General features: G+C 48.9%; 1 protein-coding gene across 2 annotated transcripts in view; it reads right to left on the bottom strand.

Moving 5' to 3' along the window:
* ASAP2 (ArfGAP with SH3 domain, ankyrin repeat and PH domain 2) overlaps nt 1-16,272 on the bottom strand; it is a 203,735-nt gene that overhangs the window by 25,840 nt on the left and 161,623 nt on the right. For both annotated transcript variants that reach the window (XM_017853630.1, XM_017853639.1), the window contains exons 18-22: nt 10,650-10,839; nt 8,614-8,699; nt 6,530-6,645; nt 4,779-4,846; nt 273-386 (exon numbers count right to left, since the gene is read on the bottom strand). In XM_017853630.1, coding sequence (XP_017709119.1) covers nt 273-386; nt 4,779-4,846; nt 6,530-6,645; nt 8,614-8,699; nt 10,650-10,839 — 574 coding nt within the window. The remainder of the gene's footprint in view (nt 1-272; nt 387-4,778; nt 4,847-6,529; nt 6,646-8,613; nt 8,700-10,649; nt 10,840-16,272) is intronic.

The following is a 16,272-nucleotide window of genomic DNA, read 5'->3' as shown; positions in this document are numbered from 1 at the left end:
CCCCTCCCCCCACACCCCTTTCCTTTGTAGCAAAAGGCTGCCTGTAAGTACATAATTAGCCATTCCTTTAACTTAAAGGGGGCAGGAGCTGGGAGACGGGAGATGGTAGTGGGAAGGATAAAACCAAGAGCCTACTGAGATCAATGAAAGCAAAAAGCAAGCTACATTTTCATTTCTATAAAACAGCTTTCTGCCTTAATTACACATTAGGACCCACATTGTTCTAGATGAAGCTGATCAAAACTCTTAATGGTTAGCAACCTGGCACAGACCTGCAATTTCTCATCCATGTCGTCATCACTTTCATCCAGGTCTTCGTGGAGTAGTCGCCATTCATATTCAACATGAACGTGAGAATTAAATCTTCCAGATAAGGCTTGGGTCAGCTGAGAGAACAGAGGGATGGTCAGTGCTGCTGCTCATACACTCGGCCATGCACCTGGACCCACTGAGGTGTGCAGACAGGAGGCCTGCCTTCTAGTCCAAGGCAAATTCATGGAAATCTCTGGGTCTCAGGTGAAGCCCCCACCCCTCTGCCTAATTCACAGGGTAACCTTGAAACTCAAAGCTGGTATGTCCCAGCAAAGGCTTTGTAAACTGTATTAGTTTTCAGCCACAGTTCCTGGCTTGTAACTCTCAAAGCTCTTGCTGCAGCCTTTGGTTATAACGTGGGGTGTTAGGCCTCAGGAGACAGAATCTCTCTGAACTTCTCCTGCCCCAAAGCAGGACTCTAATCTTCCCCCACTTTTCTGACTGTGGGTCTTAAGACCCTCCCCAGAGAGGGTCTCACCCTATACCCTGGGGGAAGAGATGCTGACATCATGAAGCTTCCATAAAACTCCAAGAGGACTGGTTCTCCAGCTTCACAGAGGGTCCTGGAGGGTGGCGCCCGGGGAGGGCGTGGAACCTCCGCGTCCCTTCCCCCACACCTCGCCCTACGCGCCTCTCTATCTGTATGCTTTACAATATCCTTTATAATAAACCAGTAAACACAAGTGTCTCCTTGAGTTCTATGGGCCACTCCAGCAAATTATTCCAACCCAAAGAGGGGGCTGTGGGAACCCCCACTTGAAGCCGGTTGGTCAGAAGTTCTGGAGGTTGATTTCCGACTAGTGTCTGGGTTGGGAGACAGTCTTGGGGACTGAACCCCCAGTCTGTGGGATCTGACACTACCTCCAGGTAGACAGTGTCTAATTGAACTGGAGGACAGCCAGCTGGTGTCTGCTGCTTGTGAAACCGCCTTTTCAAGAACACGGCTGTGATAAAAGTCTAGCATGGCTGACTCCATCCTGCTTCTGGCCTCACAGGCTGGCTGTCCTCCCTTACTCCTGGGCACAGACCAAGCTAACCATGGGAAGAATTCAGTTTGTGGTGTAAGTTTGAAAAAAGGATGGTAATAGTCCCTCCCTAAAACTGACTCAATGTTTTTATTATACTTTAAGTTCTAGGGTACATGTGTACAATATGCAGGTTTGTTACATATGTATACATGTGCCATGTTGCTGTGCTGCACCCATTAACTGTCATTTACATTAGGTATATCTCCTAATGCTGTCCCTTCCCCATTCCCCCACCCCACGACAGGCCCCACTGTGTGATGTTCCCCGCCCTGTGTCCAAGTGTTCTCACTGTTCAATTCTCACCTATGAGTGAGAACATGCGGTGTTTGGTTTTCTGTCCTTGTGATAATTTGCTCAGAATGATGGTTTCCAGTTGCATCCATGTCCCTACAAAGGACATGAACTCTTCTCTTTGTTTGGCTGCAGAGTATTGCATGGTGTATACGTGCCACATTTTCTTAAACCAGTCTATCACTGATGGACATCTGGACTGGTTCCAAGTCTTTGCGATTGTGAAAAGTGCCGCAATAAACATATGTGTGCATGTGAAAACAAGAAAACTCTGTTCTTGTTAGGCAGCTTGAAAGTGCCTTTGGAAGACTAATGAAAGGCCTCAAGATGAGGATTATGGGAGGGGTCTGAATTCCGCTAAAATGTAGGTGCAGCTTGCCTCTCTATTAATGTAATTGTTTAACATCCAGTGGAGTGGCTCACACCTGTAATCCCAGCATTTTGGGAGGCCGAGGCAGGAGGACTGCTTGAGCCAGGAGTTTGAGACCAGCCCAGGCAACATAGCGAGACCCCATCACTACAAAAAATTTAAAAACTTATTTAGCCAGCCGTGGTGGCATGCATCAGTAATATCAGCTACTCAGGAGGCTGAGGTGAGAGGATCGCTTAAGCTCAGGAGTTTGAGGCTGTCTATGAGCACGCCATTGCACTCCAACCTGGGCAACAGAGAGACACTGTCTTTTAAAAAAAAATTGTTTACTGCACCTGAGGCCACAATATTTGTGACTTCCCCAACTGATCCTATAGATAACATATCCTAAGACTGATCTTTTGAGATATTTTTTCAGACTTTCGCATCCTGGTGACCAACTGACTCCACCGAACCTGACTCATGCATGACTCAACCAGTCCCGTGGCTCCCACTGAGATGATATGCAGTGGCCAAGGGCTGTTTCTCACACTTGTATGATTTCACTCCCAACCAATCAGCAGCACCCATTTCCTAGCCCCCTCGCCCATCCAGCTATCCCTGAAAAACCCTCACCGCTGAGCCTTTGCAGGGACACAGTTGAGTAATAACTCCTGTCTTTCCACTGCTCAACCAGCTTGCCATAATTAAACTCTTTCTCTATTGCAATAACACTGTCCCGTGAATTGGGTTTATGCAGCAGGCAAGACAAACCTGTCAGATGACTACACTTGGTGTAGGGGTTGGGGGAGCCCCACATCTTTGGTCACAGCAGTCTGCTTTTGTATTGCTCGTTGTGACAACAGTGTAAGTGTAGAGAAAAAACAGGGCTAGAGAGCTTTCCCCAAAACAACAGGCAAAGGATAGTTGAGATCTAAAGGATGCTGATCAGCCTGCAAGTATCCACATTCCATACAGGAGAAAGCTCAACCCCAGGAGAACGAATGTGCTCATTCACTGTGAACCCAGCCTTTTCAACCAGGATGAGAGAATTAAATGCTGTAGAAAATGATCTGAGTGGCTATTTTCTCAGTTCTCTCAAGGAAGGTAGATAGCTAGTTCCATTCTACATGTGCAGAAGAGAAGTTAATTCATTACACACTATGGGTGTCTTAGAACCTCAGGGCTTAATTTCCCTCATAACCAGATAGTAGCTACATGACCCTGGGCAAGTCACTTAACTTTTCTGTGCCTGTTTCATTGTCTGTAAAATGAGGACAACGGCAGAAACTATGTTGTAAGGTAGTTATGAAGATTAAATGAGCTAGGTCAGGTGCGGTGGCTCACGCCTATAATCCCAGCACTTCAGGAGGCCAAGGCAGGTGGACTGCTTGAGATCAGGAGTTCAAGACTAGCCTGACCAACATGGTGAAACCCCGTATCTATTAAAAATACAAAAATTAGCTGGGCGTGGTGGCAGTTACCTGTAATCTCAATTACTTGGAAAGTTGAGGCAGAAGAATTGCTTAACCTGGGAGGCGGAGGTTGCAGTGAACCGAGATCATGTCACTGCACTCTAGCCTGGGTGACAGAGTAAGACTCCATTTAAAAAAAAAAAAAAAAAAAAAAAACAAATTAAATGAGCTAGTGGATGTGAAAGAGGACCTGTTACTTACCTTACACTTGTATAGCATTTATTATTAATAGTTCTTTTTTATTATCCCCCAGCCTGGTGCACATTGGCATAATCATGGCTCACTGTAGCCTTGAACTCCTGAGCTCAAGTTGATTCTCCCACCTCAGCTTCCCAAGTAGTTGGGACTACAGGTGCACGCCACCACACCCAGCTAATTTGAAACTTTTCTGTGGAGATGGCGTGTTGGTCTGTTGCCCAGGCAGGAGTGCAGTGGCGCTATTATGGCTCACTGTAGCTTTGAACTCCTGGTCTCAAAGTGATCCTCCTACCTTAGCCTCCTGGGTAACTGGTGCTACAGGCATGCTCCACCATGCCTTGCTAATTTTTTTAACCATTTGCAAAGAAAGTCTCACTATGTTGCCAGGCTGGTCTCGAATTCCTGGCCTAAAGCAGCCATCATCCCCTGCCTCAGCCTCCCAAAGCTCTGGGATTACAGGCATGAGTCAGTGTGCTCAGCCTTAATAGTTCTATTTACTGAGTGCTGTGTGTCAACTGCATTACAGCATTTGATAATAATTTTCACAACGACTGTATGTGCTGGTATAAGTGACCGCACTTTAGAAATAAGGAAACAGCCTAAGAGAGTTTCCTTCCAAAGCCAAGTGGGGGAGCCCACGGCAAGGCCAGGGCTGCCTGGCCTGGTGGGCTCTTTCTACTGTCTACACAGTCTACACTGAACAGGAAAAGATGGTGTCGAGCAACCTACCCGATCTGGGGCTGAGGAACAAAGAAAGGAGGTTGGCCTTGATGTCCGGCAAAGCAGCAAGTAAACAGCTTATGGAGGCCAGAGAACAGGCCCTTGTGGTGGCCTTGGGCGTCTGCTCCAGTTGTCCCACCACATCAGTGATGTTACCAACACGGCCAACCAGCAAACACTGACTCACACCCCAAGTCTCACTACGAGGGGGTGGGTCCCCCTAGGTTTCCCTATATAATCCCTAGCATGCTTTCTCCAAGGCAGGCTGATTCTGGGCTCATCCCACCAGAAACAATGAGCTCTGCTCAGGACACTGGTTCACAGCAAACCCTGCCCAAGGAGGACGGGCTTGGCTCCCTGTCCCGTGACAGGTGCCCCACCCCGTCCTTGTGGCGGGAGACTCACCAGCTCCTCACAGTGCTCATGCTTGAGGCGCTTGGCAATGTCCAGCGGAGTCTCTCCTGACTCGTTTGCTAAAAGTCAAGGGCGAGCAAAGGAGGCGTTAAGGCAAAACCCAGCAAAGGCATGACATCCAGGACATTTTTAAAAGGAACAGAAAGGCAGCACTAAATTACATTGGGCCTGGTTAATGAAATCCACAGTGAGTTTGACCTAGCTGAGGCTGAATGTATCTTGTAATTGTATAGAACTGCAGCTAAATACAGAAGGCAAAACTTTAAAAGACAAAGTTTGAACTAATCAAAAAACTAAAACTGGCCAGGCACAGTGGCTCATGTCTGTAATCCCAGCACTATGGGAGGCAGAGGTGGGTGGATCATTTGAGGTCAGGAGTTGGAGACCATTCTGGCCAACACGGTGAAACCCCATCTCTACTAAAAATATAAAGATTAGCCAGGCGTGGTGGTGTGCATCTGTGGTTCCAGCTACTCAGGAGCCTGCAGTTGCAGTGAGCCGAGATCGCGCCACTGCACTCTGGCCTTGGTGACAGAGCAAGACTCTGTCTCAAAAGAAAAAAACAAAACAAAACAAACAAACCCAAAAACAAACACTAAAACTGTTGAGGAAGCCACCTAATTAAAATCCACATCCAAACTGTAAGTCATTGAATAAAGTGATTCATCATAAACCTCTAACGAAAAGCACTGCTAACCTAGTTCCATGCACTGGAATATAATAAACTTTTATACCTTCTCTCTCAAGCAGTCTATAACCTTGAAAGTATGTACTTTTTTTTTTTTTTTTTGAGACAGAGTCTGGCTCTGTCACCAGGCTGGAGTGCAATGGCACAATCTCAGCTCATTGCAACCTCCACCTCCTGGGTTCAAGCAATTCTCCTGCCTCAGCCTCCCAAGTAGCTGGGCCAACAGGTGCATGACACCACGCCCAGCTAATTTTTGTATTTTTAGTAGAGACAGGGTTTCACCATGTTGGCCAGACGGTCTTGATCTCTTGACTTCATGATCCACCCGCCTCGGACTCACAAAGTGCTGGGATTACAGGTGTGAGCCACTGCACCCGGCCTACACTTTTTCTAAATAAGCCTCAGTCAATGAGGTCTGATTATTAGTTTTTTAATGATAAGCACAGCTCTCAGGCAGATGTGTGTCTTTTTTCTATTCTTTCCTCTTTAATAGTTCTTCAAAAATACTTCCTCCTGCGGGGTAACAACTGGATGCTCTCAAGGCTGTTGGCATGCCGGGGTCCTCCATAGAGGGAGGGACTGGGGCCAAGTAACAACCAGCGCCCTTCATGGAGGAAGCAGTGGTGCAAATGAAAGGACAGAGCAGTAAACAGCATTTCCCCCTATAATCCATCAAACCCAGAGCCAAGAAAGGGGCCAAGTGTGGCCTCAGGTGGGGGTGAATAGGCTCAGGGTGTGTGAACAGGTCAAAATTCCCCAACCTTGTCCAAATTCACCTGGCATTCGTGAGAGCTGCAAGACCCACCCTTTGCTTATCTTATGATCTGTAAAATGCCTATAAATGCTCCCAAAGTCTAAGTAACAGATGGTGAATGCAGCCTCGTGGAACAGGCAGGGAGAGGCCCTTTCTCGTTAGTGGTAGGTTCTCCTTCTCCTTGGCACTAACAAGAGCCCACAGGGTCAGGCCTGTTTCCAAGAGCAGGGCTTGGGTGGCAGAGAGGAGGCAGAGGCCAGGGTGCAGCTGAGCCCACCCCTGGGGCCCGGGCCCACTCACCTATCTCGATGGAGGCCTTCCCTCGCAGGAGCAACTTGAGGCACTCGGCATTGTCGGTCAGGCAGCAGTAGTGCAGGGCCGTGCTGCCTTTCCCTGTCTGTTTATCCAGGTTCCCACTGCCCAAGCACAGGAACAGAGAGAAAGCATAGTGTGTCACAGGTCAGAGGATCAGGACTGCCCAGCTGGGAGCCTGGGGCACGTGCACAGGAGAGGCAGACAGTCCCTGAGTGAACAGTTTCCCTAAATCATTCCCACGGTGGTGGGACCTGGCACCGTCCCCGCCTATGTGGCTGGGGAAGCCTTAGCAGAAGGTCATCAAGGAAATAACACGATGATGGCAGAAGAGGTCAAAAGGGGAATGGGGCATCCCTCATCCCTGCTGCTGCTGAGCATGGGGGGCCAAAGCAGAGGCAGTGTACCGCCTGGGCGAACCCGGAGCCCAGCATCCTTCTCAAGTCCCCCCGGCTGTGCCCAGAGGCTGCCGTGCTAGGCTGGCCAGCTGTGCTGAATGCAGGGCCTCTGGATGCCTGTGTGACTCACCCATCCTGTCCTATGGGAGGACGGGGGCTGAGCTTTTCTCTATCATTATTTGATATTCCCTCCAGGAAAGGGAAAAGTCACTTTCCCAAAGCCTAGTGACTTGCCCAAAGTCACTTTCCCCAGGCTCCTCAGCCTGTTTGCCCTGGAAATACCTTCTGAAAACAGGCTCAAGGGGAATCTTGAGCTTTTCAAAAGTTCTTCCAACATATCACAAGACCAGGTCATCCAAAAAAGGTGCTCAGGCTTGGCAGACATGGCACAGGCCCTCAGCCCTAGCAAACATGGCCACCGTCACATTCTGAGGAGGGGGCAGTGAGCTTTGTGCCCCTGCACAAAGTGGGGACAGAAGGGTGACCTCAGGAAGTGGCACCTGCTGCTTCCATCAGAAGGAAACCAGTTATGTTTTCAATATAAAAAAAGGAACTTCTTTTCACCAAATTGGGGCATGGGGGGAGCTTCATTTTCAGAATTCTCCCCCACTTTTGTCCTCCTTCCACTCTGAAAAAAAGAAACTGGGGCTTTCCTTCTCCTGCCCCCTTAAAATGTGCATGGAGGGAGAGGCATCATGCAGCTATCAACCAAATGTTTATGGAACCCCTGCTGCGTTCTAGGAGCCAGGCTGGCACTCAGACATAGGGCATCAGGGCAGCTTCCACCACGAATCCAGTGAACTCAGGCTCCTCAGGAAGAAGCTGCAGGTCTTGGGGCTGACCACCCCACACTCCCCTACTTTCTGGTCATTTCTTCACTCCTCTGCTCACAAATGGGAGGAACAAAGCAGGGGACACAAAATGCAAACTGTCCCATGGCTTTTGCATTTTGGAATTTTCCATTTCCTTTGGAACACATTTCTGGGGCTTTTAACAGCACCTCCTCCTCCAGTACACACATGGCTCAAACCATGATCAGGGAGTGAAAATACATGTTGAGGGGTCTTGAAGTCCAGCCTTCAGCTACCAGGCAGGTAGCACAGGACTGAAGCAATATGCACCAGATCACAGGGACTCCCGGATCTGTGGTAAATCGCCTGTGCACATCTCTAAAGGTCATTTCTAATCAAAGCATAAAAACAACTTCTTGACCCAAACAAAACACCCATAATCCAGTGCTCTGGTTTCTAATCTCTGGTTCAGACCATGGCTCATATGTGGATCCCCTCCTTGCCTGCTATCTCCCTACTGCTCAGGACACTCTGCTTGGACAGTGTGATGACCTGGCTCACACGATGAGGCGAGGACTGCCCCTGTGCACAGAGGGTGGTCATGGGGTCCCCAAGTTCAGTAGCCATATCTACTTGGTGTCTCCCTCAGTATCAGACACTAGAAGTTGGACCCTGCAATGATCACAAAAGAGTTTCTAGAGCTTTTTTAAAGGATTGCCATGGAGTACCTCACACCTGGCGGTACTTTTTCTATCTATCATTCATGTTTAGACCTGGGAAGGTTCTCTTGACAACACATCAGAAGCGATGAAGCTGCTTCTGGTTCCTTCCCCAGAAATACCAAGGAGAAAACGAGTGCCTCCCTTACTTTCAGAACACCTACCTGTTCTGAACTAAAAAGTCTACAATGTGAAGAGAGGTTCGATCCACGGATCTGACTGCAAGGTGGAGGGCAGTTTCATCTGGCTCCTGAAAAATCAAACAAAGGCATTCCAGAATTCTAATAGGAGCATTCAGTTCTGCGTCCAACACCGGTGAAATAGTGTATAACTCTTCCAAAAGTCTTTTATCCTTCCCTTCGAGAAACTTATCTCTTAGAGTCTCTTTAATCTCTACACAAGTTCTTTGCCCTTGGGAATGTGCAATTTGGAGATCGGTCCTGTTTCTCCTGACTCCATGGGAAATAAATGAGAAGTTCAGGGGTTTCATTTCTGAGTCCTCTCAATTGACCTGTCCCCATCCCTGCATCAGCACCACAAGGCAGATCCCTGCCTGCAAGCAAGAATCTTGTTCAAAGGATCCAGGAAGGTCCCCCAGACCACCTACAATCCAATCCCTTTACCTGCTCCTTGAGTAGAAACATATGTTTCTTAAGCAGGCTTAAAGTTTTGCATTCTACACTTACACACAAGGCTACGAATGCTAATAACTGTGCTCTCTCCAACTCATACTGGGAATTCCCCAACTCCACTACCTTTTCTGAAAGTACACCTGGCAGGTGGGGGAGAAGAGATGAACAAGGATTGTTTCAGCAGGTGGGTGGGCAAGAGAACCAGAGGAGGACCGATCTAGAGGACAGGAGGTGAGGGCAAGGGGAGGTGCCTCCCAGGCCTCCTGCCCCACCTGCTCGGCCCTCTGGCTGTAGCACAGCTCAGTGCTGGGCACTCTCCACACTGCATGGGTGGGCATGAGTTCTTTCTGGAGCTAGGGTGAGAGCGGGACCAGCCCAGAGCCCGCATGGACGTGCCTGTCACCAGGAGAAAAGATGCTGCAGCCGTGAAGCATCGTTGATGATAAGCAGCCAGCCCAGTCCTGAGGTCCTGAGGTTCCAGGCGACCAAATGTGCATCTACAGGGCATTTGTGGACCAGAATCCGGACACATGCCACCCCACTTGGGTGCTGGTATGTTACTGCAAACCCACTCCAGCTGGATGCCCACCCTCTCAAGAGAGCTCCCCCAGGAAAGGAGGGGTCTTGCTCCTACTCTATTCCCTCTGAGGGGGAGCACGGTGGGGTGTGGGTTCCAGGGAACCGCCCCCTCAGAGAGCTTCTCTCATTAGCATGAAGCTCAGGTTAAACCTGCTCGCAGAGGACGGGTCCCTCTCAGGCTGCCTAGCTTCTGAGATGTCTTCTCCTCCACCTGGGGATGGGCGTTCTTTCCAGAGCTGGCATGACATTTTTGGTGTAAGAATAAACCACTAGGTGGGTACAAAGTTTTAGACAAGCAGAATAAGTCCTGGAGATCTAATGCACAGCCTGGTGACTCCAGGTAAGAACTACATAGTGTCTATTTCAAAACTGAGTCAATCTGAAATGTGCTCTCCAATAAAAATGGATGAGTATGTGAGGTAATGGATATGTGAGCTAGCTTGATTTAATCATTCCATGATGTAAACATGGATCAAAAACATCACACCATACCCCTAAATATAGATAAAATTATTTGTCTACTGAAAAGAAAAGCCCCTAGTTTATTCTAGCGTAGTACCTCTATCCGTGCTGTCTTCCTCTGGAGAATTACCCAGCTTTGGTCAGTATTGCTGATTCCACTGATCTGCCACGGTGCCCCAGTTTTTCTGTTTTTTTTTTTTGAGACAAGGTCTCACTCTCTCGTCTAGGCTGGAGTCCAGTGGCACAATCATGGCTCACTGCAGCTTCAAATTTCCAGGCTCAAGTGATCCTCTCAACCCAGCCTCCTGAGCAGCTGGGACTACAAATGTACACCACTATGCCTGGCCAATTTTACTTTTTTTTTTTTTTGGTAGAGATGGGGCCTCCCTATGTTGCCCAGGCTGGTCTCAAACTCCTGAGCTCAAAGGATTCTCCCGCCTTGGCCTCCTAAAGTAAAGTGCTGGATCCCAGGCATGAGCCACTGTGCCCGGCCTTTTTTTTTTTAAAGTAGCAACCCACACTCTTACATGTCCGTTGGCCAGTGGGATTTTCTCCGTAAGATCCACACCGTCAGCATAAGCTTGGAGCAATCCAAAAATATCTCTGGTTTTGACGGCCTCGCACAGGCTGTGAAGCTTCGCCGCGTTATCCGCGTGCTTCTTCCCTGCGTATCTCCTCTCAATGTACTTGGCTGTGATGTAGTCCTTTCTTGCATTCCTGAAACCAAACATAATTGCCTCGCAAATCATGAAGGGCCTCTACCCGCCGTCCAGCATTCCTTTGTCTAAGGCTACGTTAATGGTTCCCGCACCACCTCCCTGGTAAGCAGCGCTGGCCCCAAAACACAAAGCACGAGTGGCTGCCATGTGGTTCAACAGCTGCACAGGTCTTCACTGAGACCTCATGGGAGCTGGCCAGGGGGACAACTTCCCCATGTTCTCTTGGCCCACCGCCCTCTATCTTGTCTCCCTCCCCTCACTCCTAAGTTCTGTGATCTGACCTCACTGTCGCCCTCGTCACCTCCACGCCCTTTTTACCCAGGTCCCTCCACTCGGCATGCCCTGCGCCTCGTCCTCCAAGAAGGCTGGCCGCCCTGCCCCCGCCCTCCAGGCAGCCCTGGCCAACCTCTGTCCCAACATTCTCTCCATGAAGGCCTGCCTGCTTGACTGCCAGATAGGCCCATAAGCTACAGGCCCATAAGCTCCTTGGGGCATGGACTACGACCTCTCTTTTGTAGGCACCGTGCCTGGTATGAAAGGCACTCTCAGATGAACCAAAATGAAATGTCAGTCCTACTCTATTTTTTTTTTTCTACTTTTTGTGTTCTACTTTCTGTCCTTTATGTGGCAACATGCTCAGACTCCACCCCATCCAAAGAGCCTAGAGAAGCAGGAACAGAAGGGGGCCAAAGAAGCCTGAGTTCAAATCCCACTCCCACCACACACTGCTGCTTTGAACTTGATCAAGTATTACATCTCTCTAGACTTATAAGTTTGACTTGTGAAAATGCACACAATACATCCTCACAGTAGCACCATGAGACATACGTGCGTCAACACACCTACAGCACATACAGGGGGTCCTGGGCCTTGGAAAGACCCAATGAACTTACAAGAGGGACAGCAAGAGAATCAGCAGCTCACTGGTCACAGAGTATATGCATTTTACATTCCCAATTCTGAAGGTTGAGGGTCACTGCCCAGGGACTCCTTGAATCTTGAGAATCAGGCAGGAGCCAGGCAGGGGCAGATCAGTTGCATTCCTTTGTAACACAGCACTGCCTACAATCTGAGGACGCATGCGGCTGCTCCCCTTCGAGCTGCAGTCCCCACATGGTTCCCTCTGGATCTCCTCTCTGTCACTCAGCTGACTACAGCAAGGGGCCATGGCTGCTGGAGCAGTTGTTGACTTTTCTGTACCTGCCCTAAATCCCCATGGAACAACTGGCCCCCCTGAAGGGGAGTCTGAGCCCCCGGACATGCAACTGGAGGCAGGGAGTGGATCCTGTCTACCCTGGGGTCCCTTGAAGATGGGCCAGCCTAAGATGAGAAGCCACAGCACCCAAACAGAACCAAGCGGACAGAGGTGTCTTGCCAGCGTTTGCCAGGCCTCATAATCTGCTTGCCCTTGGGTGCATGTGGCTCCTGGACACGCCACAGTATGAGGCTGGCTGGTGCAGCTGGAAAGGAAACCACGTCCCATGGTGCCCGTTCCACCTGAGCAGGCAGTGTGCTTCATAGCCCAAGAAGGACTTCCAGGGGCACCTGGTGAACTTGTGCTCTGGCGCTTTCTAACACACTGCCTCCCTCCTGCTCCAGCTCCAGTTCTGCCCACTCTACAGGGCCTCGGTCAAGGCGTGTGCCTCAACTTCCCCCAGCGCGTGCTCCCCGTCCACACAGCGCTAACCCGTGCACTGAGCTCACTGCGGTGCTGGGTGACTTCTGTGTGAGATATGTGGTCTCAACAGATTCCCTCAACAGTGCCATGAGTTTTCATCTCCACCTGCAGGCACAACAGGCCCTCGAATAACATCATTTTGTTATAACGTGAAGAAAAAAAATCAATTCCCAGGCAGGGTCACTGTGTGGTGTCTACCTGGGTTTTCTCTGGGCACTCAGGTCTCCCCGACATCCTGAAGCTGTGTGCGCTGGGCTAACTGCTGTGTCTCCAAGTCCCCACTGTGAGTGAGTGTGGATGTGGGTGTGACCGCATCCCACAGTGGGATAGGGTCCTGTTCAGGGCTTGTTCTCACCCTGGACCTCAGCTGCCAGTACACACTCCGGCCACCTGTGACCCTCAACTGGAATAAGTGGGTGAATCATTATCTTACTTGTTTTTATGAATCTTTCTTTCTTTATCCCACTCAGTAGCCAGAATCTTTCCTAAATGTATGCATAGCTCATATTTATTTCAATGTTTAATATCAGAAGTGTTCTGGGTCTTTATTCAGAAGTTTGGTGATGTTTTCATGATCTAGAAATATGTGGCAGGAACTGAACTCTGCTTTACATCAATTGGCGCAGGGTGAAACTGGTTTCCTATACAGCATTCTGCTTAAAGTCACAGGTTTCCAGAAACCTTTGAGTTTCTGGAACACTGAGGATTTACTGTGCACTGAAGTCCATAGAGGGAAACTGGATTTTGTTTCCTCAGGCAGCTGGTGGGCCAACGAGGGAAGACCCATTTTATTCCTGGAGGTTATCCTCTCAGGGCCTCTAGCACAGTGTGACACCCAAGGAGATGCTCCATTCCTGGCCTGGTGAGTGTCATGGTGGACAGCCCATTTAATGATGTAAATGCCTCTTCTGACAGGCAGTTAGACTGGACAGTTGTCCAGTTTCATGCACTTTTCAATAATCACTGTGGGGCAATCATTACTGTGACCTCTGCAGGAAGCAGGTAGAGAGAAAGTGGACTTCCTTGTTTTTTAATGTATTTACTCATCTGCCCAGGGCTTGGAGGCCCCGAAGGCAGTTCGTACACAAACATGGGCACAGATCTGTTTAACTCCACACGTGCCCCGTGGTTTTGTGAAGGAGGTTTGCTTTGCTAATGTGATCCTTCAGACAGGGTTTCACCGTGTTAGCCAGGATGGTCTCGATCTCCTGACCTCATGATCCGCCCACCTCAGCCTCCCAAAGTGCTGGGATTACAGGCATAAGCCACCGTACCCAGCCCTCCCTCTTTTTTTTAATGACAGGCTTTTGCAGAAAAACAATTAACTTAACATAATGATACATTTGGTGTTCAGAGGAGGGGCTCTCCTTGCACTTCTGAAGGACAGGGTGTGGATAACAGTCCCAAGTCACAGGGAGAAACAGTTTGGCTCCTGTGAGCAAACACAAGCCTGGCTTCCCTGCTCCATCTCCCCTAGTTACACGTTCCTGACACCCCCAAGATCCATCTTGGGATTCACAGGCCACTAGAGGGTGTCCTTGGTTTCCCCTTCAACAGGTTTATCTGCAGATGGTGTGCGGTTCTGAGACAAAGCTAGAAACAGTGTATTCCTTTTCATCTGAAAGTAAAATATTAGCTTATTTAAGCAGGCACAGAGCTGGGAGTACTTGTTTGACTTGCTGATTCATTAAATATTCACTGGTTCACCATAAGCAACACATTACGGTGGGAAAAACCAAAATGAGTAACAAGTAATTCATCAGAAAAATATATGTAAATGCCTGAGTATACTATGAAGTGGGATGAAATGTTTTAAAATAGAGCCAAATGCTATAGGAGCACAGAGCCAAGAAAGTAATTTCAGCTGAGGAGGAATGGAAGTAGCTGACATTTCGCCATCACATGGGTCATCCGCCCTCATTTTGAAAAAAGCCCGGGGATAGGGGATGTAAATTTCCTTTTCAACAGTGCCAGGGCTGGAGGGGGGCTACAGTGCAGACAGAACATTCATACTGAAGGGTTCCACATTGACAGGGTTCATTTTTTAGAATCGCCTAGCTCCAGAGCAACCAAATGCCCTGCTTTTATAAGGTACCCTGGTACTTGGAAGAAACGATACACACTTTGTTCAGAACTGACTGATATGACAGCATTACAGGGTGCTGGTACTGTCAGTGTGAGATGAAGCAGCCGAAAGAGCAGGTGTCAACTGCACAGCAGCAGCTGACCTCGCCATGCGGGATTCAGGACGTCTCCTTCACCAAGCGGGACCCTCAGGCTCGCCCAGGAAGAGCTCCTTCACCTCGAGTAACTCTCCATCAAAACTTAACTGGAGGACCCTCACTTTCAGGGTGTATGGCATCAATGCAGGATACAGATGTGACCTCTGTTGCCCACAGGAAGAAGAGCAAGCAGAGCAGCTAATGCCGACTAGGCACTAAAACTAAGCACCACATGTCTGACCCCCTGACCCCATCATCCAGCTCATTCCCCCAGTGCCTCTGTGGCGGGCGGCGGGGGGGGGGGGACATTAACTCCCTTGTTATATTACAGAGCTGAGGCTCAGAGAAGTTAAATAATCTGCCTGTGTCCCGTGGCTCAGATAAGGACTGATATATCTATGTCCCTACTGCCTCTCTAGGTTTGGGTAAAAATACAGATTTGAAACTTAGATTCTCATCAAGAAAGGAGGATCACATTGTAGGCCTCATGCCTGGTATCTAAAACCACACGTTATCCGATTCTCAAGGAAATGCTACACCACAAACATCTGTTACAGGATTCAAACATAAACTGACTTTAATCCAACAACAGCCAGATCACTCACCTGAGATACCTGATACCTGAAAGTCTGTAATGGACACAGTCCCTGTCCACTCCCTTGCAATGTTCTGGTTCTTTCACTGTATCAAGTTACATTAGCAAAACGCAAAAAGAAAACAGCTCCTGCAATCTCCGTTTCTCAAAGACGCATCACACAAAATGGTTTAAAAAAATCTAGGCCAGGTACGGTGGCTCACACCTGTAATCCCAGCACTTTGGGAGGCCGAGGCGAGCAGATCACGAGGTCAGGAGTTTGAGACCAGCCTGGCCAACATGGCGAAACCCTGTCTCTACTAAAGATACAAAAATTTAGCTGGGTGTGGTGGCATGCGCCTGTAATCCCAGCTACTCAGGAGGCTGAGGCGGGAGAAGCACTTGAACCCAGGAGGCGGAGGTTGCAGTGAGCCAAGACCGCCTCATTGCAAGAGGGCAATTTTGTATCAACAATAACAAAACACAAACACTTTTTGAAGGAAATAAAACACTCCACATTTGCAAGGATGCAAGGACGTTGGCAAGGAGGCAGCTACATAATCACGTATCTACCACAACCAGCCATCTCGGTGGCTCAGGATTATGCAGCAGAGAGACCAAGATGAGGAAGTGATTCAGCAGGACAAACAGTAGAGGTGAGAAGTCCAGGGTGTTCCACCCACCAGTGGCGAGTGAGGCTCTCTACACACCCCACGCACACACGCACAGCATCGGCGAAACCTGCCTTTTGGCTTCTACCTAAAAAAATTTCTATTTGGTCACCCAAAACGTTAAAGTGACTAAATTTCCATTTGGTCACCCAAAAGGTTAAAGTGACTAATAAACCCAACTCAGGCTGATTTATTCCCTAAAGAAGCAAGGACTAATGCACCCAAAACTTCTTATTCCCCTGCCTCCCGGGGCTCAGGCAAAGGCAAATCTTTACTCAGCAAATGA

This window comes from Rhinopithecus bieti, unplaced genomic scaffold, assembly GCF_001698545.2.
Source record: "Rhinopithecus bieti isolate Rb0 unplaced genomic scaffold, ASM169854v2 scaffold_1530, whole genome shotgun sequence".
Taxonomy (NCBI): Eukaryota; Metazoa; Chordata; class Mammalia; order Primates; family Cercopithecidae; genus Rhinopithecus; species Rhinopithecus bieti.
The sequence above is the reverse complement of the archived record's forward strand: the minus strand, read 5'-3'. Positions and strand labels throughout refer to the sequence as shown.